Source organism: Mustela nivalis, assembly GCF_964662115.1.
Source record: "Mustela nivalis genome assembly, chromosome: 3".
Lineage (NCBI taxonomy): Eukaryota > Metazoa > Chordata > Mammalia > Carnivora > Mustelidae > Mustela > Mustela nivalis.
The window spans coordinates 111,689,061-111,715,761 of record NC_139022.1 but is presented as its reverse complement, the minus strand read 5'-3'; the positions used below and the strand labels follow the sequence as shown (position 1 = coordinate 111,715,761).

The 26,701-nt window shown below is 35.3% G+C and overlaps 1 protein-coding gene across 2 annotated transcripts in view; it reads right to left on the bottom strand.

Moving 5' to 3' along the window:
- Nucleotides 1–26,701, bottom strand: part of FNIP1 (folliculin interacting protein 1) — a 149,421-nt gene that overhangs the window by 57,147 nt on the left and 65,573 nt on the right. The window contains exons 3-9 of one of the 2 annotated variants that reach the window (XM_082725635.1): nt 21,649–21,783; nt 18,353–18,453; nt 17,853–17,927; nt 12,518–12,609; nt 6,637–6,720; nt 5,398–5,469; nt 144–279 (exon numbers count right to left, since the gene is read on the bottom strand). In XM_082725635.1, coding sequence (XP_082581761.1) covers nt 144–279; nt 5,398–5,469; nt 6,637–6,720; nt 12,518–12,609; nt 17,853–17,927; nt 18,353–18,453; nt 21,649–21,783 — 695 coding nt within the window. The remainder of the gene's footprint in view (nt 1–143; nt 280–5,397; nt 5,470–6,636; nt 6,721–12,517; nt 12,610–17,852; nt 17,928–18,352; nt 18,454–21,648; nt 21,784–26,701) is intronic. The other variant, XM_082725636.1, reaches the window with a different exon arrangement.

Here is a 26,701-nt window from a genome sequence, read left to right as displayed (position 1 = left end):
GTCATGATCCTGGAGCCCCAGGACTGAGTCCCCCCTCTCACGCTCTCTCTTTCTCTCATTCTCCCTCTCAAATACATAAATAAAATCTTTTTTAAAAAAATAAGGAACTTTTCAATTTTATTATAGTGAAGGTTCCAGCTTACCATCTAGGAAATACCCCATTCTCCAAGCTTGTTGTTTGGCTGCGTCGCCAACGTCGCTGGTAACTGCTGGCACAACTTCGGGTAAGTGAGGAGTTTGGAGAGGGAAATGGTGTAATAAGCAAGCTGCTCAGAGATGCTGTCAGGTCAAAGTAAAAACAAGTATAATGTAAACATTTAAAAATACATCAATAATAACTCAGCATAAAGATAATTTTTTTAAAGATTTTATTTATTTATTTGAGAGACATAGCGAGAGATAGCACAAGCAGGGGGAGGGAAAAAGGGAAAGGAGGAAGCAGTCTTCCTGCTGGGCATGGAGCATGACATGGGGTTCGATCCCAGAACCCTGGGACCATGACCTAAGCTGAAGGCAGAAGCTTAACCAATTGAGCCACCCAGGGGCCCCAAGATAAATTTCTTTTTAACAAATTTAATAGTGATTCAAATTTTTCATTTTGTTTCATGAACTTCTAAAATTTCCATTTTAAAAAAGTAACATTGTTGGGGAGCCTGGGTGGCTCAGTGGGTTAAGCCGCTGCCTTCGGCTCAGGTCATGATCTCAGGGTCCTGGAATTGAGTCCCGCATCGGGCTCTCTGCTCAGCGGGGAGCCTGCTTCCCTCTCCCTCTCTCTCTCTGCCAGCCTCTCTACCTACCTGTGATCTCTCTCTGTCAAATGAATAAATAAAATCTTTTAAAAAAGTAACATTATTGTTGGAGCAAAGTCCCAGAGCAGAAAATTCATATATATATATTTTTTTTAAGATTTTATTTATTTATTTGACAGACAGAGATCACAAGTAGGCAGAGAAGCAGACAGAGAGAGAGAGGAGGAAGCAGGCTCCCTGCTGAGCAGAGAGCCCGATGCGGGACTCGATCCCAGGACCCTGAGATCATGACCTGAGCCGAAGGCAGCGGCTTAACCCACTGAGCCACCCAGGCGCCCAGAAAATTCATATATTAATAGTGCATTGGAAAGAGACTCTGAGACCTTCCCCTTTTTATAGTCTTACACCCACCCCTACTTGAGAAGAAAGGGCTAATTTGAAACAAGCATTATTTCTTCAGCCATGAAACTGTCCTCTAGCTTAGCTAAATACTTAGTCCTTAAATTTAAAGAAGTATGATGTGATTCAGGTTTTTAAAATTATTTTATCTTTTTGAAGTTTGTATTTAAATTCTAGTTAGTTAATATACAGTATAATATTAGTTTCAAGTGGACAATATACTGATTCAGCAGTTCCACACAATATCCCCTGCTCATCACAACAAGTGCATGCCCATCCCCTATTTAACCCATCCCCTCACCCACCTTCCTTCTCGTAACCATCAGTTTCTGTAGTTAAGAGTCTGTTTCTTGGTTTGCTTCTCTCTCATTTTTTCTCCCTTGGTCATTTGTTTTGTTTCTTAAATTCTACATATGAGTGAAATCGTGTTTATCTTGCTCGCACTGACTTATTTCCCTTAGCTCAATACCCTGTACCACCATCTGTGCTGTTACAAATGGAAGACTTTATTCTTTTTTATGTCTTAGTAATATTCCACTGTATAAATATACTAAATCTTCCTATATCTACTCATCAGTTGATGGATACTGGGGCTGTTTCTATAATTTGGCTGTTGTAAATAATGCTGCTATAAACATACATTGTAAACTGCATAAATGTGCATGTATCCCTCTGAACTAATATTTTTATATTCTTCGGGTAAATAGTACTATAATTGTTGGACTGATGTGATTCCTTTTAATGCAGCAGCTAGATTTTAAGAACAAAAGTTCTGAATGTCATTTGAAGATGTCATTTAAAAGCACATCATCTTTTATCTCTCACAATGGCTAAAACCAAAACAACAAGAAATAACAAATGTTGAAAGGATATGAAGAGAAAGGACCCTCATGTGTTGGTGGAAATACAAACTGGTACAGCCACTAGATTCCTCAAAAAACTATAAAGAGAAATACCATATGATTCAGTAATTTCACTACTGGGTATTTACACAAAGAAAACAAAAACAGTAATCTAAAAAGATACATGCCCTCCTAAGTTTACTGCAGCATTATTTACAAGAGCCAAGATAATCTAAGCAATCTAAGTGTTCACTGATAGATGAAGCAATAAAGAAGATGTATATACATATTACCCAATCATAAAATAGAATGAGATACTGCCATCTGAGACAACATGGATGGACCCAGAGGGTATAAAGCTAAGTGCAGTAAGTCAGAGAAACACAAATACCATATGCTATCACTTGTATGTGGAATCTAAAAAACAGAATAAACAAACAAAAAGCAGAAAGAGACCCATTAACACAGAGAACAAATTGATGGTTGCCAGAGAGAAGGGGGTTAGATGGGAAGGGAAAAATGCGTGAGGGGGAGTGGGAGATACAAGCTTCCAGTAATGAAATGAATAAATTACAGGGATAAAAAGGACAGGTTAGGGATGAGTCAGTGGTACTCTAATATTGTTGTAATAAAAATGAAGATGGGAGCTACATTGTGGTAAGCATAGCATAACACACAGAGTTGTCAAATCCTATGTTGTACATCTAAAACAGATGTAACACAGTGTGTCACAACTGTATTTACAACTATACTTCAATAAAAAGAATAAAAGTATCACTGACACTTGAACATGGGTTTGAAATGTGCAGGGCTATTTAACATATGTTTGAGTTTTGGGGGGTTTTTTCGATAAATACAGTATAGAATTACAAATCTATTTTCTTTACGATTTTTTTTTTTTTTAAGATTTTATTTATTTCTTTGGTAGAGACAGATCACAAGTAGGCAGAGAGGCAGGCAGAGAGAGAGGAGGAAGCAGGCTCCCCACCGAGCAGAGAGCCCGACGCGGGGCTCGATCCCAGGACCCTGAGATCATGACCTGAGCCGAAGGCAGAGGCCTTAACCCACTGAGCCACCCAGGCGCCCCTACGATTTTTTCTTTTTAAGATTTTATTTATTTATTTGACAGACAGAGATCACAAGTAGGCAGGGAGGCAGGCAGAGAGAGGAGGAAGCAGGCTCCCTGCTGAGTGGAGAGCCCGATGCAGGCAGGGCTCAATCCCAGGATCCTGAGACCAGGACCTGAGCCGAAGGCAGAGTCTTTAACCCACTGAGCCACAAAGGGCCCTTCTTTATGATTTTCTTTTTTTTTTTTTTTTAAAGATTTTATTTATTTATCTGACAGAGAGAGATTACAGGTAGGTAGAGAGGCTGGCAGAGAGAGAGAGAGAGAAAGAGAGAGGAGCAGGCTCCCCGCCAAGCAGAGAGCCCGATGTGGGACTCGATCCCAGGACCCTGAGATCATGACCTGAGCCGAAGGCAGGGGCTTAACCCACTGAGCCACACAGGTTCCCCTCTTTATGATTTTCTTAACCACATTTTTCTCTATGTTATTGTAAAAGTACAGTATCCAATACATATAACATATAAAATATATGTTAATTGACTGTTCATATTATCAGTAAGGCTTCCAGTCAACAGTAGGCTATTAGCAGTTGAGTTTTTAGGAAGTAAAACGTTATGTACAGATTTTTTTACTGCGCAGGGGGAGAGGAAGTTTGCACCCCTCACCAACACATTATTCAAGAGTTAACTCTACTGATGAACTGCTTCTACACAGGTAGTCAAGCCTGTGAATGTTAGGCCCTTTCAATAATAGTCATGACTATACGTACTAAGTTCCAAAAATAGATTAGATTGCTCCAGAGAATAAGCGGTGACAGACACATTCCAATAGAACCCATTATGATTATAACTGCTGTAATCCCTTAACTGTGAGGATTATGCTCTTCCCAAAACCCCTTCTCCAGAAACTCTTTCTTGCCTGGAATGTCAAAAGCTACAACCCTTTGTTTTTCATTAGACTAGGAATCCTCTCCTTCTCTGTGCTGGATCTAGAAAGCAAAAGACATTAAGGGTCTGCTTTTCTTTGGCTATATTTTAAATTCCCATTTTCATAATTACAATCACATACTGAAAATTTGTGAGGTAATCAAAAACAGGGAAGCACATCAGATGGTATATTACTTTTGGATATCAGGAGTGAAAACTAACAGACTCACTATGAAGAACTGTTCATTTCAATTCTCGCCAACAAATCCAACGATAATGGAAAGAGCTTTATGTGCCATACAACTATGTGGATCATCAATGAATTAATTCTAAACTACTTCCTTGAAAAGACCACATTTTTATTAGTATTATAAGTAAGTGTTGTCAAAGTCTAAGACTGGATATGTATAACTAACCTGGGGATGCTTCAGTGAAAAATCAAATGCTAAACTAAATTTGGAAAAAAACTATGTATTACCAGAGTCCGGTATTAAAAATAACCCTACTGGAAAAATAAGAAAATACACAATTAATTTAAAAGGTGTATGTGAAGTTATGGCTTGAAAAAGCTTTACAGATCAACCTGATGAGGGAACAGAAGGCTGGCTGAGGACAAAGCAAAAGCTGACACTCTGCAACCTTCCCCTACCCCCACTCCTGCATGGGACATATATGACATTCTTTAGGAATCTCCCAACTACCTTAATGTTAATACCTTGCTAAGAAGGGAAAAAGGACCTTAGCAATGGCAAAGCCTCAAGTATTATCCCTCTATAAAGCATTACTGGCACCCTGTCCCTAGCCCAGGCTAAGTCAGGTTTCCTTTCCCTAAACCTCTCTGCACAGGTCTATCAGAACACATGATACAATGGAGGACAATTTTCCTAACTGTTCTCTCTGTAAACTCTGTGCTTCTTAAAGGTAGAATGCAAGGTTTACCTCTTTTTTTTTTTTCCTTTTAATCTCTTCCATGTTTCAATAAAGATTTGTTAGTCTGTATTTCAGGAGCCCATACTTGAAAGCTATATATATATAGCATTGATCCAAAATGCCTAAGCTTTTCTGGGCAAAAGATACTCTGACAACTTAAAACTCCAGTTAAGAGTAAGCAGCTATAACCAAATGTGTTTTTTCTACTATTTAAGCCATCTCTTGAGCAATACTTTTTCTTATATTGTCTAAGTCTAAGCCAATGTCCACTCATCTAGGCCATATTCCACCAGGCATATGTAACAGTAAACATGAAAATTTTAATTTTAAAATACTTCTCTCTGTCATTACAATTCTCCTACAAGGCTAATATCAATACTAACAAACTGTACATGAAATTGGATGGTAAAGGAAACAATAAAAATCATTGTTGGATAACAGTGATCTCATAAGAAAACTAGATTAATACATGAATTTGGCATTACCAGAACGTGCTATGCCACTGTCTCTGTCCTCATTCAGCTCTCTTCCAGGCATGTCCATTGGGTTGCTGTGAACTGTGAATTAAGACAAAATTGTCAGAGCATATAATGCTATCCAGGGTAGTGTTGCTGCTTTTATGTAGCAAATGAAATCATGCTCATCTCATTGCATTCCTTTATTTTTTTTTCAATAGCATGGCACAAACCCAACACCAAGAGCTATCACTCAGTTGAACAAGCTTTGAGATCTAGGTGAAGACTGATATATAATATGAAAATATGATATATTATCTAAAGAAGCAAGGGATGTTAAAAGGAAAATACTCACAATAGGCTACTAAATGACCAAAAAGCATGCTTTTGAACTTAATAAGAATGATTCCTGGAGGTAAATAATGGGTATATGGTGGTTCACTTTACTATTCTGCCAATATTAATGTATGTTTAAAAATTCCTCAAAATAGAAATTTTAAGAAGACCATTTGAATGGTATGATCCAAATTAAATTATGGTGTTTTTTTCAGAAAGGTTAATTCTAGCTGACACAATGGCTAATATATATTTTTTTGCCCATTTCTCATATTTTTCAAATTTTCTGTAATAAATATGTATTATTCCTATCTCATATTTGCAAGGAAAGTGAATATTAATTAAAACAAGAAGTTAGATACAACTCCCTGGACACAAGGCATAAAAACACTCTACAATCATCAATTTAATGATATAAACAAATACACTCACATATGCCTTTTGCAGGTTGATATAATGGTGCTTGTTCATCTAAATCTTAGCTCCAAGAGAAATCGTTCTTATGGAATAACAGATCAGAAATTTAAAATAGTGACTGAGAACATTTTCTGCAATTGGTGAACTATGAGTACACAAAAGCTACTCAGCCATGGAAACAAGAGCATGTCACATGAGAAATTCTAACTGGTATTGTTAAGAAATAATGTTCATACTAAAATTTGGTTAGGATTCTAAAGTTAAAATCATTATTTTATAATGAGATATGAAATAAATTAAATGAAAATGTCAATTCTACTGATAACTGAAATTTCTGGAAAGTTTTAAGAACATACTCAGTAGAAAGGAAATTAAGTTCTTACACTTGATAAACAATGTTTTCTTAACCACACCCTCTTCAAATGCATTTATCTACTCTCTTGTTTCCACAGCTTAACTACAGATTCTAGCCACTGGAGCACACCAGCTAGTCTACCCACACAGCACATGGCAAACCTGCAAAGAAAGAGGCGCTCCTGATCAGGCGGAGCGGACCCTGCTCAGAGAATGCCCGCCTGGGGCTGCAGAACTGTGAAAGACCTACATGGCGAAAACGTAAAATACATATGAAAGAGGGCTGTCAGAGAAGCCACAAAGCGTCTGGAATAAAGGGTGAGCTTAGGCAGCACAAATGCAGACCCACAGATATGGACGGAAGCTTTTAAATTAAGTAAGAATAATTCAAGCTGGCTTCCCCTCCTTGAAACAGGATTGTTTCTCTCTGGTCATAGCTTATGTCAAACAACACTCATGCCTACTTACTAATAAACCTGTATATAATAATAAAATAACCTTCTACTACACAACATAAAAGTTATTTTAAATGTTCAATCCTTTCTAACCTAAAACAATGATTTTAAAGATTCAAAAAAGCACAGTGTTATTATCTAAATAATTTGACATTTGCCAAATAGATTTATCTTTTAAAAAGTCAGGGTTTTTTTTTTTTTTGAGATTTTATTTATTTATTTGAGAGCCTGTGTGCAAGAGAGCACGACAGAGAGAGAGAGAAGAGAGAAAGCATTAACTGGGTTTAGGGGGAGCAGAGGAAGAGGGAGAGAGAAAGCAGACTCCCCACTAAGCAGGGAGCCCACAGCAGGGGTCAATCCCAGGACTCTGAGACTATGAACTTAACTGAGGGCAGACACTTAACCGACTGAATCACCCAGGTGCCCCAAAAAGTCAGTTTTTAAATTACAGCATTCTCCTGCCCCTGCAGTAAAGAAAAAACCACCTAAGTGCTTGGCTGAAAAAAGAGAACACAACATATAACAAAAAGCAGAAAAAGGATCTACTGACAAATATGTATGAGACTTCTTTTTTCTAACCTGGTGAAGTTACAAAACAACTAACTTTGGAAGAAACCAAAGTTCCTAAACCAATGGTCAGCCACAAAGAAAGCAGGAACACCAACACAACTCCATCAACTCCCAGCTATCCAGGAAACATGGCTGCCACACACTGGACCAAATAACAGAATCTGAAGACCCAAAAGGGCAACATTAGAACCTGGAAGCAAGCAGTTGGGCTGCCTGCTATGCTTAATCAAGACAGCCTAAAGAGCCACCTAGGAGGTTACCTAGGATAGAATAGGGGGGGATTCAGTTTTAACAAGTGACAAGTATATTTTTCAAATTGCTGATGGATATTTTTCTATAACAAGAACTTCTAAAATTATAGTGCATTTGCCGCAATCCTTCCATGTTTTAACTGTTCAGCTCTTTCTTCAATTCTCTCTAGCTACTTCAAAACTTATCTACTCTCTTTAAACTCCTTCTCTACGTACCTCCTTCCTTACTTTCAGGATATGACTGTCTCCCACATATGCACGTGTGTATGCAAACAGAATTCACCAGAAGGAACTCTCCTGTTTCTTTCCACCTTGTCTTCAAACTTAATCAAATTCTGCCCCACCTGCCCCTTCTTGCTAGAGCTAGGAACCCACTTCTCCCTCCCTTTCAAAGCCAATTCTATGTCAGCTAGGACCTTCAAAAAATCTCACTTTACTATCTATCTTTAACTTTACCCTCCTTATAGCCTCCTATTCCACCGACATTTAAACATAGTCAAAACCAGTGGCGCCTAGGTGGCTCAGTCAATTTAAGCCTCTGACTCCTGATTTCAGCTCAGGTCATGATTTCAGGGTTGGCAGATCTAGCCCTGTGTCAGGCTCCACACTGAGCATGGAGCCTCTCAAGGGTGTTTCTCTCCCTGCCCCTCCCCTCTTCTCAAAAAAATAAAGCAAAAAAAAAAAAAAAATTATTAAACAAAACAGTCAAAACTATTCTCTCCATATATCTAATACTATATAATTCAGTAGTTCTTAAAATGTGGTCTGAAGACTTCTTTAGGGGTCTGTATAAAACTGTATTTTCTTAATACACTTCAACCAAAACAACATATTACAAGAAAATGAATACAGAAGCAGATATGAGGATTAAGTTGTATCCTATTAAGCCAGAAATGAAGGAGTCTTGCAAAAATCTAAACAATGCCACTCTCCTCATTTAGTTTTTTTCATGGAAAATAGTCATTTCATGTTATTTATATTAACATGTAAAAAGTTGTGTTTTTTTAACAAATTGTTTTTAAATTTTGTTTTAATTTTTAAAACATCATCAAAAAAGGTAACCCACATAAACCAAAAGCTCTCTGTGTTCCTCAGTAATTTCTAAGTGTATAAAGGGATCCTGAGACCAAAAAGAATCACCACTTAAATCTCGGGGAAAAAAATGACCTCTGAGTCTCTCCTCAACTCTGGCTTCTATTCTATTCTCCCCACTGAAACTGTTCACGTAGGCCACCAAAAGCCTTCCCATTGACTAATGCAGTTCATACTCTTATGTTACCTTATTATATATTTGATGCTGACTAAATTACACTTTGAACTTTTCCCCACAGGTCAGTGATTACAAAGTAGGGTTTTTTTCTTAATCCTCTTTATGTGCTTCTTTTAACTTATTCTTTCTTTAAGCCAACATTCCCCAGGATTTTAGCCTCAATACTTCCTTCTCATTCTTTAACATTTCCTAGGTCACCTCATTCATTCTTACACTTTTATTTATCATTTACAAGCTAATGTTTCACAAATCCACGGGAGATACAGCTGTCTAATAAAGAACTATGTTCTCCCTTCTATTTTATCAAGTAGTTTCTGGGAAGCTACCCAGCTAGGGATCTTATTTCTCAAATCTTATATATAGGTGAAGCCATGTGATTAATTACCACTAATGGAACCTGAACAAAACTGATATATGTCACGTTCAGGCTGAGGTTGGTTATGAAACAGATGTGCCATACTCAATTCCTTTCCACTGGCTTTGTGCAGCTGAGCACAACCTTGGAAACTACATGATGAAGAAGGCAGAACTCCCAGAAGGAGAAAAACTGTTAATCAATGAGGAACACTCTTTTGAATTTCACATGACTGGAAACAAAAACCAAAACCCAAAAAAAAACTTCACTGCTTTTAAATTATTTTATGTTCACTAATTTTTATGTTATAGCACCTACCGCTACACCTACTAAAGAACTATAATGGATATTTTTACTCGAATAACCAACCAATACTTCTATTCCAACATACATAAACCTAAAATTACCAATTCCTAATTTCTTCTGTTCCTTCCAATAAATGGCATCAATATCCAAGCAATTATACAACCATACAGCAAAGTGCCACACTTGAGTTCTCCTTTCTCCTCCCTTCTTCCTCTATTTACCAAGTCCTCTCCACTCTATATCCCATAAGGAACCACTCAACAAGGCTCTGTCCTCACTGACAGTCTTACTCTAGGTCTCCATTATCTGACACTTGGATTATCCGAAGGACCACCTAATATATAAATCTTTTCCTCAATCCCATCAGTTCACTTAAATCCTTTCCCACTGCAATTAGAATACTCTTTTGAAGATATAAAACTAATCTGATCATGTTTCTCTAGTCTGACAACTCCTCTGTGGTCACCTTCAGAACGCACCACAAAGATCTCTAGCTAAAAGGAGTATAACTGACTACCCCCAAGATGATGCGTTCTGACATCTACTGTGATGTCTGTGCAAGGCCACATACCCTATAGGTTACTGTTAGCCAGTAACTCATCACAGCAGAAACAGTAAGGCAGCCACATTTTGGAACACAAATGACAACAAACTTTGACTTAAAGACTTGTCAGTGGCCTTACCAAAACTTCCATGCATTGCATGGCAGGATAGGACACTTCCATTCAATCTTCTATTTCTCTCTTCATTTGGAGTCAGTCTTGGATCACAATCTGATGGTTTTCTTGACCTTTACCAGATCCCTGCCTCATTTCTTCTCACAGTCATTTCTCCTAATATTAACCTTGCCTGTTTAATCATGCCGTGGCACGTGTTAAAAAACAGGCAGAGGACCAAAACTAACATACCCTCACTACTACCCAACTGCTTAACACTTAAGTTCAAATCCTCACTACAGCCCAAAGTGCCTTTTATCATCAACCTCCTATTCACTTTTTTTAAAATTTCTTTTAACTTTATTTATTCCTATTCTTTGCTCCATCAACACTAATTTATTCATATTCTTTCCCCATGCTATCATCTCTTGCTCCTACTGCATCTTCCTAGAATGTTTCTGTCCGCAAACAAAGGGCTAATCCTTCAAGGTTAGGCTTCATATCTTCAAGAAAGTCTCGGACTCTCCAGGACTGGATTAGGTACTCTTCCTCATTTCTATCACATGCTCTTTAACATGTCCAAGAATTAATTGCACTCTACTATAGTTGTTGTATTTCTTGTGTGATTCGCACTAACTATAAATCTGTTGAGGCAGGGAGTGTGTCTGGTTCACCACTGTACCCTCAGGGCCTAGCAGAGTGCTTAAGCATAGAACAGGTGCTCAATAAGTATTTGCTAATTAACTGGAAATGTAAAAAAAATAAGAAATGGTACTCAGATATCCTTGATTCACAATTACAAACGTGCAAGTAAAAGACACTCATTATTTAAAGTCTGTACTTTGTTAAATGAATTTCCTATCCTGTATTAAAACACAGAAGATGAGTATACCTAGCATCCATAAGGTAATTTACTGTATTAAGTAACAATGGATTTGAATTCTTAAAATAGGTTTTAATTAACCTCTTCAGCTTTGAAAAGTGACAAATTATAAAGAAAAAAGATGCAGCTCTCTTGTCACATTTTTACTTTATTAAAACCAATGAAAACTGATCATTTGAGTTATGAAAAAGCAGTACTCCTCTATTTTTCTAAAAAATGTGCAAAGTTTCTTTTTTTAAAAGACTTATCTATTTTGAGAGAGAAAAAGAGCATGCAAACAGGAGGAGGGGCAGAAAGAGAGAGAAAATCTCAAGCAGATTCACCGAGCACAGACCCCAACATGGGGCTTGACCTCACAACCCTGAGATCCTGACCTGAACCAAAATCAAGAGTTGGATGCTTAACCACCCAGGCTCCCCAAAATATGCAAGCTTTCTAAAGTACATGCCTGACACTGTAACTAGCCCATACTATTTGCTGTATAAATGGTTGCTCATTTGAATTAACATGAATTATAAAAAATAATAGATTACAATATGGTTCAAGTCGGAAGAAAAACTCTTTCCTATTTATATATGTAACTAATATTTTTTAAAATCAATTTGAAATAAAAATTCTCACTAAATAGAGAAATATTTATCCTTGTCTAATTGCTGTCCACGTTCTGGCATGTTAGTTATTCGCGTACCAGGAATATGGCCAGCATCAATTTAGTTGAGCTTTGTAGGGTAAAACAAATGACTAGAAATTTTAGGAACAGTTTGTCACTTCAGAATGTTGAACTTAAATAATAACAGTCAACTATCCAAATCACTAAAGAAGCTGTTATTTTAATAAATCTTTAAGGGAACATAAAATTTGAATATCTGCTCATCTATGTGAATTCAGGTCACAAAAATGAGCACCATTTCAAAATTACTTTTACGGTTTGGGAAGACAGAGTGGAGAATAATACCAGTATTCTTCAGCTAAAATATTCAAAAAAGCTGGTAAGGACTTCTTATATGAATGACAGTGCCTTTCAAAGATGCATCAAAGTTAAAAACAAAAAAACAAACCAGATATATCTTCAGCAGTTCTTTTTCAGGTACAAAAAAAGTATTGTTCAAATATACAAAAACTGTGTTTTTCAAATAATACAAATGTTATATATACTGCCAATTTAAATTCCTTTTCCACTTCCAGTATGTCAAACTCTGCGATCTTATTAAAAGGTCTACATTATTAAAAACGAACTGCAAATCCTTGTTTAACTGTTAACCTATTTAAAACTTGTAAAACCAAAGGAACCATTTACCTATATTTCCAAGCAGTCCATTAATAACTGTGTTATTATCAGCCTTTAATGTACTGTTGTCCTGATTGATGAATTCAAGACTGTCCTGTAGCCTAAAGGGAAAAAGAAACAATAAATTGCAAATTCATTTTATGTTCTTTATAGCAATTCTTTGCATATCCCAATGAAATTTTAAGTATAAAACTGTTTTGTTTTGTTTTGTTTTTAAGTTTTAAGTATTCTTACTAGTTTACAGCACTAAATCAGGGGTTGGCAAACTACACCTTAAGAGCTAAATCCACCCTGCTACCTGTGCTGCCTGTTCTTATAAATAAAGTTTTACTGGAACATAGCCATGCTATGTATACAGCCATGTATGTACTGTGTATGGCTGCTTTAATGCTATAATGGTAGAGCTAAGAAACCAGACATACTGAGAGCCCACAAAGCCAAAATTATTCACTACTTAGAACTTTACAGAAAAAGGTTACTGACCCCAATTTAAATTGTAAAGTTTTCCCTTGTATTTTGGACCTGAAATTATTTCCTAAACTTCTGGCAGGAATAAAAAAAAGACAAACAAGAACAAAAATCAAGGTATCATTAGTTCACACATTATAAATTAACTGTATCATTTCTGCTAGTAAATCTTTCAAAGTAACAAAAATAAAACTACTTTATGCTTTTAGTACAAAGTATCCTTCCTAGGGATTTTTAAAACCACCAATAAAAAATTAGAAAAGATGAAGAAACTGAGAGGATCAGAGCTAGAACCAGTGATTCCAATGTAGGATCTCTAATTTCTACTTTAGTATTAAATTCCTGAAAATTAGCACTTATAACATCACTATTTTTTAAGCATCCATAATACTGCAAAAAAAATCTCTTTTCCTTTCCTTTCTTCCTAAAAGAAAAGTTAATAAAGAGCTGTATTAGAACCTTAGCAAATGAAACCCCTGAAAGGTCTTTTTGGAGCATTTTCAATTAATGGAACCTTTTGAGAATTTTTCAAGGTTTGAGTAGCTTCCCTGCTACCTTTCGACTTTGGGTAACCCCACAGATTCTGGCTAGCCAGTGTTCTGACCTGGACCCTGCAGGCCATCAATGGAATCCACTAACATCTTACTCTAGCCCTAGTCCTTCATTTACCGAGTTCTGGCATGTAGCCCATGACTCTAGTATCAGGCCTGCCTTTATTTCAGCCTCACTTTTCTAATCTTAGCATTAACACCCTGTGGTAATCTTGTGCCCCACCATGGGTGACCTGTGCCTCTCCTGATTGCAGAGTTAATTCTACAATCTGAAAACTGAAAAGCACAATCTACAGATGCTAAGTCGGCATGTGACTACAAAATGGTAAATTCATATCTCATCCTAACATGGGAATGTTGTCAACATTTTACTTCCAGACAGCTTCCAGAAGCAAATTAGAGAAAGAGAAAGCACATTTCCTATTCTTCCACTAAACTCAAGTGAGACGTAATCTGAATTCCATAGAGAGAACAGCTTATTGAATAAAAAAAAATAATATCCAACATTATGCTGCCTACAAGAGATTTAGTTCAGCTTTGAGGATATATATAAGCTCAATGTGAAGGAACAGAAAAAGATAATCCATGTAAATGGAAATAAAAAAAGAACAGAGATAGCTATACTTATATCAGAAAAAAAAAAGAATTTCAAGCCAAAAACAGGAACGAGAAACTTTAAAAATGGTCATATAATAAGAAGAGCAATTCATCATGAAGACATAGCAAGTAACAATCACAAATACAGATGCACTCAACATCAGAGACACCTAAATATATTAAGCAAATACTAGCATTTATAGACAACAATACAATAGCTAGTAAAAGACTTTAACATTCTTCTTTCAACAATTAATATATCATCCAGACAGAAAGTCAGCAAGGAAATGTTGGACTTGAACCATATCTTAAGCCAAATGGAGCTAAGAGATATATACATATACAGATATATCCAAGAATAGCAGAATACCATTCTTCTCAAGTGGACATGGAATATTTTCTAATACTGATCACATGATATGTCACAAAACAGGTTTTAGCAAATTTAAGAAGGCTGAAATGAAACCACATATCTTTTCTGACCAGAATGGTGTAATACTAAAAATCAGTAACAAAAGGAAAGCTGGGCAGTTCACAAATATGTAGAGATTAAACAACATGCTTCTGAACAACCAATGAGTCAAAGAAGAAATCAAAGGGCAAATCAAGAAATACCTTGAAACAAATAAAAATGAAAGCACAGCTTATCAAAACCTGTGAAATATTACAAAAGCAGTTCAAAGAGGGAAGTGAGAGCAATAAATGTTTACAGTAAGAAGCCCAAAAGATCTCAAATAAATGATCTTGAATTATACCTCAAAAACTGAGAAAAAAATAAAGTCCACAATTAGTTAGGAAGGAAATAAAGGCCAACAGAATGAAATAGAAAAAGGTAAAATAACATTGAAGATTGATTAAACTAAGAGCTGGTTTTCTGAAGAGACAAAATCATCAAACCTTTAGCTAATCCAGGAAAAAAGAAGACTCGAATAAATAAAATTAAAAATGAGATACTACATCTGATACCATACAAATAAAAAGGATCATGAGACTGCTATAGTTATACAACAAAATGAATAACCTATAAAAAATGGATAAATTCCTAGAAACATACAACACACCAAGAATGAATCATGAAGAAATAAGAAATGTGAACAGACCAATAATGAGTAAGGAAAATGAATCATTCATCAAAAATCTTCCATCACAAGAAAAGCCAAGGAGACCAGATGATTTCCTTGGTAAATTCTACCAAACGTATAAAGTAGAATTAATGCTGATTCTACTCAAACTGTTCAAAAAATTAAAGAAGGAACACTCCCAAACTCATCTTACAAGGCCAGTGTTACCCTGACACCAAGGCCATTTAAAAACATTCTAAAAAAATAAAATTACAGATCACTTCTCTTGACTATTATAAATGCAAAAATTCTCCACAAAAATATTAGCAAACCAAATTCAACAGGACATTAAAAGGATCATTCAATGTGATCAAGTAGGATTTATCATTGGGCTGCAGGGATGCTTCAGTATACACAAAACAATAAGTGAGAATTACCACTTTAAAAGAATGAAAGATAAAAATCATATGAGTAAGTCAACAAATGCAGAAAAAGCATATGACCAGGGCAACTGGCTGGCTCAGTCAGTTAAATGTCTGCCTCTGGCTCGGGTCATGATCCCAGGGTCCTGGGACAGAGCCCTGCATCGGGTTCCCTGCTCTGTGGGGAACCTGCTTCTCCCTCTCCTCCCCGCTCATGCTGTCACTATCTCTGTCTCCCTCAAATAAATAAATAAATAAATAAATAACTTAAACAAGTAAGGAAGGAAGGAGGAGCGAAGGGGGAGAAAGAAAGCAAGCATATGACAAAATACGGTCTTTCCATGAAAAAAAAACTCAAAAAAGTAGGTTGGAAGAACAAATATTGTTAAAATGTCCATATTACCCAAAGTCATCTATAGATTCAATGCAAGTCTTATCAAAATTCCAATGGGATTTTTCATAGAAATATTAAAACAATCCTAAAATTTGTATGGTGCTACAAAAGACCCTGAATAGCAAAGCAATCCTGAGAAAAACTATACTGCAAAGCTAACACAATCAAAACATTGTAGTACTAGCATAAAAACAAACACACAAAACAATGGAACAGAATTTAAGAGCTCAGAAAAAAAACCTGGATATTCAGGCAACTAATATTTGATAAGGGACCCAAGAACATTTAACTGGGAAAGGATAGTGCCTTCAATAAATGATGATGGGAAAACTGGATAACCACTCACAAAAATTAACTCAAAATTAATTAAAGTTATAAACAAAAGACCCCAACACTGCAAATCCCCTACAAGAAACCATAGGGCAAAAGCTGCTTGCCATTGGTCATAGCAGCAATTTCCTAGATATGACACAAACAGCACAAGCAACAAAAGCAAAAATAAATAAATCACACTAAATAAATAAATAATTAAATCGCATTAAAAAGCCTCTACATAGCAAATAAACAACTGACAAAATGAAAAGGCAATCTATGGAATGGTAAAAAATATTTGCAAATCCTTTACCAGATGAAGGGTTACTATCCAAAATACATAAATAATTCATACAAATTAAGAGCCAAAAACAACCTGACTAAAAAATTAATACCTCCTCTAAATATTCAAAAGAACTGAACAATTTTCCAAAGAAGACATGCAAATGGTTAAGAGGTACATGAAAGAAATGCTCGACATCACTAATCATCAGCGAAATGCAAACCAAACCATAACAAGGTATCACCCCACACCTTTTTTAATTGTGAACAACAAAAAGACAAGAGATTATCAAGTGGTGGACAGGGTATCCAGAAAAGGGAACCCTTGTGCACTGTTGGTGAGAATAAAACTGACGCAGCCACTGAGAAAGGAGTGTGAAGGATCTTCAAAAAATTAAAAATAAAACTACCATGTGATCCCGAAATCTCACTTTTGGATATATATCCAAAGGAACTAAAATGAGGATCTCAGAGAGATGTCTGCATTCAGATGTTCACTGTGGTATTAGTGACAACTGTCAATAAATGGAGAGAAACTAAGAGTCTACCAACAGATGAATGGATAAAATGCCATACAGACACACGTGCGCGCGCGCGCACACACACACAAACGCAGGAATATTATCTGACTTTGTGAAAAGGGAATCCTGCCATTTGTGACAATCTGAATGAACCTTAAGGGCATTATGCTAAGTGAAATAAGTTAGACAGAGAGACAAACACTATATAGTATCACTTACATGTGTAATATTAAAAAACTGAACAAAGAGAAAAAGAAAGAAGGGTGGTGGTTACCACGGGTTGAGAGTGGGGGAAATGGGGAGATAACAGACAAAGGGTACAAACATCAGTTACAGTTCTGAGATCTAATGTATAACATGCTGACTATAGCTAATAATACAGTTATTTTATACACTTGAAAGTTGCTCAAAGAGTAAATCTTAATGGTTCTCACTGCAAAAAAGAAATGGTAGTTTTGACAGAATGGTGGCGTTAGTTAGCTAATGCTATGATGGTAATCATTCTGCAATATAAAAATGTATCAAATAAATGTGTTGTACACATTAAATTTACACAATGTTAGATGTCAATTATATCTCAATAAAGCTAGAGAAAAAGTCTGGCCTCCATAAATTTCCAAACTTAAAGGATGAAAGAAAATCTCAATTTAAACTTCAACCTTGGGTAGTCTGTTAGTTTTCACACTTTGCACATCCTAAATAATTCATTTCTCTCAGCATTCATAATCACACTTACGTATTGAGACTTCCACAGATACTGCTGCCAGTCCGTGCAGTAAAAACTTTGCTGAGCATAAGCTGTGGAGGGGAACTATGAAGAAAAAGAAAGGGACAGAGAGAGATCAAAACTAAAACATAAAAACCTCCTCAATTTATTACAAATAAAAATGTACCTGGGCATCTGGGTGGCTTAGTTGGTTAAAGTGTCAGACTATTGATTTTGGCTCAGGTCATGGTTTCAGGGTTGTGAGATTAAGCCCATGTCAGGCTGCACACTGGGCATGGAGACTGCTTAAGATTCTCTCTCCCCCACACCCGTTTCCACTCCCCCTTCCCAAAAAATGTACAAATCACAAAAATTTCACTGCATGGTTACAACAGTCATGAAGTAGCATGAAACCCATAAAACACCATAAATCTGACAAGCTCCATCTGTGTGAAGACTACAGGAAATTCTCTCATCTTCAAAAATTACATGTTCTAAAATGGATTATGAAAAATCAGAAAAGCCCTCACCGGATCTGATGAATTTTTAAGGTCGACCCTTTATAGCTCATTGCTACTGAGCCAAACATCATCTCTCCAAGCATATTGGCATCAGAAGAGCACCGAGAACCCTAAAAAAAATAACCAGAACATTAATAAAACTGCAAAATTTAAAGCTTATTTCAAATATTGAATTTTACTGAAAATTCCTTTGCTGCAGTTATTCTACATAACTACATATTTTTTAAAAAGTGACTCTACATTGTATACATTGTTCTATAGCTTAATTTTCTTTATTTCACAATATGTTACAGCTCTAACAAAGTTGTTATACAAATACTCCTTTTAAATACATAGTATTCTACTGTATGAAAATACCACAGCTGCTCTTACTGATAGGCATTCAGGTTATTTCCTGGTTTTTGCTATTATAATAATGCTTAATGCTTAAATAAACACTGTTAACTGCATCTTGTACATATGCAATGTTTCTCCAGGACAGAAAATAAGAAATAGAATTCATTGAACACAATGAACAGTTTTTACCGTTCCTACTGTGCAAAAGAGGTATCTATAAACAGGGTAATGTATATCTATTTTGTATTTTTTAAAAGAACTTATTTAAAATATTAGAATGTCTTATTCTCAAAGAAGTCAAATTAAAAGTTACTCCTTTCCATTTTTCTTCAAATGTCTTTGTCATCACAGGAGTCAGAAAAAAAGGTAACATTGAACTCATCTATTTGGTTACTAATTAGATACTGTGGCAAACATCACTAACTACCCAAATAATAGCTTATTCTTAATTTTTTGAAGTCTAATTTGTTTCAGGGCAGCAATGTGCCCAACCAAAAATTAAAAAAAAAAAAAAAATTTAATGCATTTCACAGCCTTCCTTGTAGACAATCGAGAGTTGGCTTCTACATCCAAAAGGTTAAATTATTGGTTGGAGTAGCACCTTTCAGAACTTACACATTTATAAGGCCTGGTCAATGATATAAATGGAAGTCACTGGAGATGGAGATGCCATATTAGGACCACAAGGCAACAATTACACATGAACTCTGGCTAAGATAAGGATGCCTTGGTTTTTTAAAGCCATCTTGAAACCCATGTATCATACCTAGACAGCCTTTCAGACTTCTTGTCATATGAACAAAATAATCCCTAGGTATAATCCAATTCCTAATTTACACAGTTATGTAATAAAACAAGTGATAAGGAAGAGGACCTAAATAACTATTACATAGTTAGTTGAGTATTATTTATAAATTTCACTAAGCCGTTCCATCATAAAAAATAAAAAATTGGTAGGATTTTTTTTTTAATATTTAAAAGACTCTTCTGATAACAAAGTGTTGAAGACCCCCATTTTACATGTGAAGGACAGGGAACACATCTGCATACTATTTTTATGTGATTCCTTTGTTTACTTAATGCCTATCTGGGTTTTTTAAAAAAAATCTATGTATTTGCATTTGCTAGCTTTCTTAAAAAAATCTTCAAATAGCAATCTATCTCATTCTATATAACCTTTGTATTAGTTTTTATACATATTCATTTACATATTATTCTTTCTCTCTTAGGTACTATAGTCTTAATTTTGTTTTAATAAAGACACAAAGCTAATGTTTAAGAAAAAAACACTTCTGATATACCTAGTTACTAAAATAACTCATCTAGGGATCTGATTGAGAAAATATTTTTATTTCAAAACACGAATGTTTGGGTACTAAGAACAACATTTTGGAAAGAGAGCTGAATAATTCTTCTAATGATCAAGTGCAAAGGTTTTTGGTTTTTTTTAAAGATCAATGCCAATCTTCAAAACTATTATGAATTCAACTACCAAAGCATTTATAGATTTTACTAATAAAACCAGAAAAGAGTCCTCAAAAAGCAAATATAGTAAAAATAAATTTGTCTTCAAATTGTACTAGACGAGAGTTTTCCAGTAAAGGTTCTCCTTACCTGCTCTAATACATATCAAATAGTTATCATGAATGTCATGTTATGTATTTTTATGTTACATAATCTATAATAAAGTTTGTAATTTAAAAAGTGCTGTTAGCTTTCTTTTTTTTTTTTTTAAATAAGGCCCTTACTTAAAAGGTCAATTTCTTAAAGTACCAATTGCTGGAAGCTATTAATCTGTAATAATCTGTGTAGATCAAAGATAATGTCCTAGTTACCCGAAATCACATTTTATCAAGTGTAGTGAACTATATGCTACGATAATTCAATATCTCTTGCTAAAAAAGCTGATTTCCAGGACCATACTGAGCCTATATAAGAATATCTAGGCACAAAGCCTGGAAATCTGAACTTTAAAAAGTAAATCTCTACGGATCTTGATGCAACATGAGGGTGCAATCACTCAATGCTTCAGCATTTCTACAATCTGAATCCATGTGCTAATATTCATTTTTAACTGCATTACAGTAGGAAGAAATGCAAATTTACACAACTCAATCAGCAAACATCCAACCTGGTAAAAAGTATGATGATGTCACATATCATAACACTATTAGGAATTTACTAATTTGTCATGCTTAAGCTGGAGGAGAAACAGGGGAAGACAGGGCCAACTATATAGTACTTCCTGGTACCTGGATTCTAAATACCTCAGAGCTCTTTCACATACACTGTACACATGACCGGAGAGAAGGGTCACTTCCCATCCAAACACAATTACCTAACTACAAATAATTTAAAGACCCAAAATTCCATGTTGATATTGCTAAATATGAAATACTTGTGATACATTCATGTAAGCTTGGATGACACAAATAAATTCACACAGATGACATGTACTTCGTATGAAACCAAACACTTAACGTTATATGTAAAATATAACAAGTTTATACAGAAGTTCCCACTAGGTACTAATTTGTTTAACTTTGTATTTTAAAACAGATTATTTCTGAAAAACATAAATGTCCATTTTTGCATGTATATACTTCCAATCATACTTTAATTTCATACTACAGCCAAACTGTATATATAGGCTGTATAATATAGGCTATATTTGCATTCATATTTCAATAATTTAAAAGTATCTAAAATAAATTATTCTGATAGCCAAAAAATCTGAATTGGGAAATAAAATGGAGAAATTACCCCTACTATCTATGCCCATCATTTTCTGAACTTCTCCTAAGATTTATCAAAATGCAAAAACTTATTTAATTATCTGTCTCCCCAGAAGAGTAAGGACTAGTTCCTGGTATACCCCCGGTCCCTAGGATGGTACATAACACATTGAAGGTGCTCAAAAGTATTTGAAAATGAGTGAATGAATAAATAAATGATATCAATGACCTTACTTGGTACTTAGGACACTGGTCTTTTACATCAGAAGATGAAGTCACAGAACTATCCAGTGAGGAAGAACTGTCTCCTCCAGGTTTCAGTTGGCAGCATTTCCCAAAGACTTTTACTTGAGCATCACTACAGAGTTTCTGAAATAGAGATATTATGCCCATTCATATTATAAAAGACTTTTCATCATATGCAAGTTTAATTATAATATAAAAACCTTTGAAAAAAACAAGTATGAAATAATTCAAAATAATATAACCTTGGTATAATGATCTGCATTTTACTGCATTTTCTCCAGTACTGTTTTCTGTTCTTGTAGAGTCTGTATTATGCTTTTCTCACCAAGATTATCAAATCATGGAGTTTTTCTATATTATTATGGTCTACAACGATGCTCATTACTAGTGATGAAATGTATTACACCAGTTTTTGAATAACTGGATCTCAAACCTTTTACACCTTTTGTGTGAATTATATCAATTTTCTCCCATATAAGAAATTAAAACTGAGAAAATTTAAAATACTAGTTCACTTAAATATAACAATACACATTACAGGTTAACATTATGTAACATATTTATATGAAAAAACCCTTTTTTCATTAAGTGACATTAACATAGTTTTTAAAAGATTTTATTCATTTATTTGAGAGAGAGAGTGTGTGTGCAAATGAGAGAGCAGCAGATGGACAGGAAGAAACAGACTCCCCACCGAGTAAGGGATCCCGATATGAGGCTCAATCCCAGGACCTGGAGATGACCTGAGCTGAAGGCAGACGCTTAACCAAATGAGCCACCCAGGTGCCCTATAATTAACATATTTTTATGAACAAAAGGCTTCTATAGAGAGATGTAGGGATAGGAGGAGAAATGCAAATGGAGCTTTTATATTTTACTAAATGTGTGTGTCTCTACATATATGAACATATGTTTATTATTCTGAAATGAGAATGCATTCATGTAGCGAAGTTTTTTTTTTTTAAGATTTTATTTATTTATTTGACAGAGAGAGATCACAAGTAGGCAGAGAGGCAGGCAGAGAGAGAGGAGGAAGCAGGCTCCCTGCCAAGCAGAGAGCCCGATGCGGGACTCGATCCCAGGACCCTGAGATCATGACCTGAGCCGAAGGCAGCGGCTCAACCCACTGAGCCACCCAGGCGCCCTGTAGCGAAGTTTTTAATAACAGCTGAGTTTAGAACCAGAAGGCTGTACAGTGGTGTAGTGTAGTATGAAAGAACCAAGTATTTCTATTTTTCTCTATGGTCTTGCTTTCCTCCTAATTTCCCAACAGGTTCTAGAGCTTTCACTGCTCACAAGTACCAAAGTTGTAATCCACCAAGGACTTTAATACTCCTAAAAGTATTTGTCACAGTTACCAGTATGTCACTCTTCCATGTAAAAGACTTCAGGTAGGTTTTCAGAAGAAGTAATCTGACTGAAATCACCATTTTTGAAGACCAATTATTTTACCAGTTGCCAACATCACCAAAGACATTGTAAAAGAAAACACATGTTAATTTCAAAACCATCTCTAACCAAAAATGTAAAGAGCATGATCAATTAAAACTAAAAAGAATAAGGACTTTAAAACTAAATAGACATGAATTTAAATCCTGCTCCTTGGCAAGTTACTTGACCTCTCTGAGCTTATCTATTTAATGGAGAGAAAACCCACCTAATCAGTAGAGTATTTGTGACACATAAGAGAGAGGGGTGTGTGTGTATGTATCTCATTATGTACTTATATACAAATATATTAAGTGCCCTATACAGCATCTAGAACTAGCATATACAAGACCCACCTATATGATGCCTATAAGAGACTCAATTCGGGGTGCCTGGGTGGCTCAGTAGGTTAAAGCCTCTGCCTTTGGCTCATATCACAATCCCAGGGTCCTGGGATCAAGCCCTACATCAGGCTCTCTACTCAGCAGGGAACCTGCTTCCCCCTCTCTCTCTCTGCCTGCCTCTCTGCCTACTTGTGATCTCTGTCAAATAAATAAACAAAATCTTAAAAAAAAAAAAAGAGAGAGACTCATTTCAGACCTAGAGTCATGCAGAGTGAAAGTGATGGAATGGAAAAGCATTTCCCACGCAAATTAAAGTGTAAAGAAACCTGGTTTAACAATACTTACATCAGACAAAATAGATGTAAAACATTAAAACAAAGACTGTAACAAGAAACAAAGATATTATATAATTAATAAAGAAGATAATTCAGGGACGCCTGAGTGGCTCAGTTAGTTAAGCGGCTGCCTTTGGGTCCGGTCATGATCCCAGAGTCCTAGGATTGAGCCCCGCATCGTGCTCCCAGCACGGCGGAGAGCCTGCTTCCCCCTCTCCCTCTACCTGCCTCTCCTCCTACTTGTGCTCGCTCAAATAAATAAATAAAAATCTTTTTAAAAAAATTTTAAAAAGAGGACAACCCAACAAAATGATATAATAATTATAATTATGCATGCACCCATTATGGGAGTACCCAAGTACATAACAGCTAATAACAGGCATAATGAAAGTAATGGATAGTAATACAGTAACAGTAGAGGACTCCTCAATTATATCAATAGACAGATCAAACAGACAGAAAATCAGCAAGGAAACAGGGCTTTGAATGACACAGTACCCCAGAGAAATTTAAAATAGATATTTAGAACATTCCATTCTAAAATAGCAGAAAACACATTTTTCTCCACTAAAAATGAACATTCTCCAGAACAGATCATATATTAGGCTACAAAACAAGGATCAACAAATTTAAAAAGATCAAAGTCATACCATGCATTTTTTCTGATCACAATGCTATGAAACTAGAAATCAACCACAAGAAAAAAATCTGGAAAAAAACACAAATACATGGAGGTTAAATAACATACTACTAAACAGTGAATGGGTCAACTGAGAAATTAAAGAAAAAATGAAAAAATACATGGAGACAAATGAAAATGAAAACACAGTTGTCTAAACCTTTGGGATGCAGCAGAAGATGTTCTAAGAGGGAGATTTATAAAAATACAGGCCTACCTCAAGAAGGAAAAAAAAAAGTCAAAAAACAATCAGACTTCACACCTAAAGGAGCTAGAAAAAGAACAAACAAAACCCAAAATAAGTAGGAGAAAGGAAATAACAAAGATTAGAGAAGAAATAAAGTAGAAACTAAAAAAACAATAGAACACATCAGTGAGACCAGGAGCTGCTTCCTTGAAAAGATCAACAAATTGATAAATCAAAAAACTTGTACACCTTAGTCAGACTCATAAAAAAAAAAAAAAAAAAGAGAGAGAGAGAGAGAGAGAGAGAACTCAAAATCATTAAGGAAAAAGAATAACAAATAACAAACCAACATGACAGAAATATACACCATTGTAAGAGATTATGAAAAATTATATACCAAAAAACTAGACAACCTAGAAGAAATGGAAAAATCCCTAGATATATGTAACTCCCAGAACTAAATAAGAAATAAAAAATTTGAACAAACTGATACCAGCAGTAAAATTGAATCAGTAATCAAAAACCCCCCAAAAAACAGAAGTCCAGGATCAGATGGCTTCACAGGAGAATTCCACCAAATATTTAAAGAAGAGGTAATACCTATTTTTCTCAAACTATTATTGCAAAACACTGAAGAGGAAGGAAAATTTCCAAATTCATTCTATGAGGTCAGCATCACCCTGATACCAAAACCAGATAAAGACAGCACTTAAAAAAGAGAAATAAATACTGACCAATATCCCTGATGAACACAGATGCAAAAATTCTCAATAAAATACTAGCAAACCAAACTAAAAACATTAAAAAGATCATTCACCACAATCAACTGGGATTTATTCTTGGGTTGCAAAGGTGGTTCAATATTTGCAGCAAATAAATCAACATGACATAGCACATTAGCAAGAGAAATGATAAAAACCTTATGACTATTTCAGTAGATTCAGAAAAAGCATCTGATAAAGTATAACATCCATTCATGATAAAAACCCTCAAAAAAGTATGTTTAAAGGAAACACATCCCCAAAATAACAAAAGCCATATATGAAAACCCACAACTAATATCACACTTCATGATGAAAAACTGAGAGATTTTTCCCTAAGATCAGGAAAAAGACAGAGATGCCCACTCTCACTTTCATTCAACATAGTACTGGAAGTCCTAGCCACAGCAATTAGACAACAAAGAGAAAGGAATGGCATCCACGTAGGAAAGAAAGAAATAAAAATTTCACTAACTAAGGTGAGATGATACTATATATAAAAAAGCCTAAAGAGTCCACCAAAAAACTACTAAAACAGTAAATAACTTCAGTAAAGTTGTGGGATACAAAATCAATATACAGAAATCAGTTGCATTTCTATAAGCTTATAATGAAGCAGCCAAAAGAGAAATTAAGAAATAATCCCATTTAAAACTGCACCAAAAAAATTAAAATACCTAGGAATAAACTTTGCCAAGAAGGTCAAAGACATGTTCTCTAAATGGAAAGATAATTCCATGCTCATCGATTGTTAAGAAAAAAATACTGTTAAAATACCCATACCACCCAAAGCAATCTGCAGAGTTAACACAAACCCTATCAAAATACCAACAGCGTTTTTCACAGAACTAAAACAAAAAAATCCTAAAATTTGTATGGAACAAACAAAGACCCCAAATATCCAAAGCAATCTTGAAAAAGATAAACAAAACTGAAGGTATCACAATCCCAGATTTTAACATCTGCTCCAAAGCCGTAGTATTCAGAACAGTATGGTACTGGAACAAAAACAGACACCGGCAAAGTAATAAAAGTGGACCACTTTCTTACACAACACACAAAAATAAACTCAAAATGAATTAAAGACCCAAATATAAGACTTGAAACCATAAAAATCATAGAACAGAGCAAGGCAGAAATCTCTCTGACACTAGCCATAACATTTTTCTAGGTATGTCTCCTAAGGCAAGGGGAAGAAAAGCAGAAATAAATTACTGTGACTACATCAATCTAAAAATATCTGGTACGCAAAGGAACAATCAACAAAATTAAAAAACAACCTATTGAGTGGGAAAAGATACTTGCAA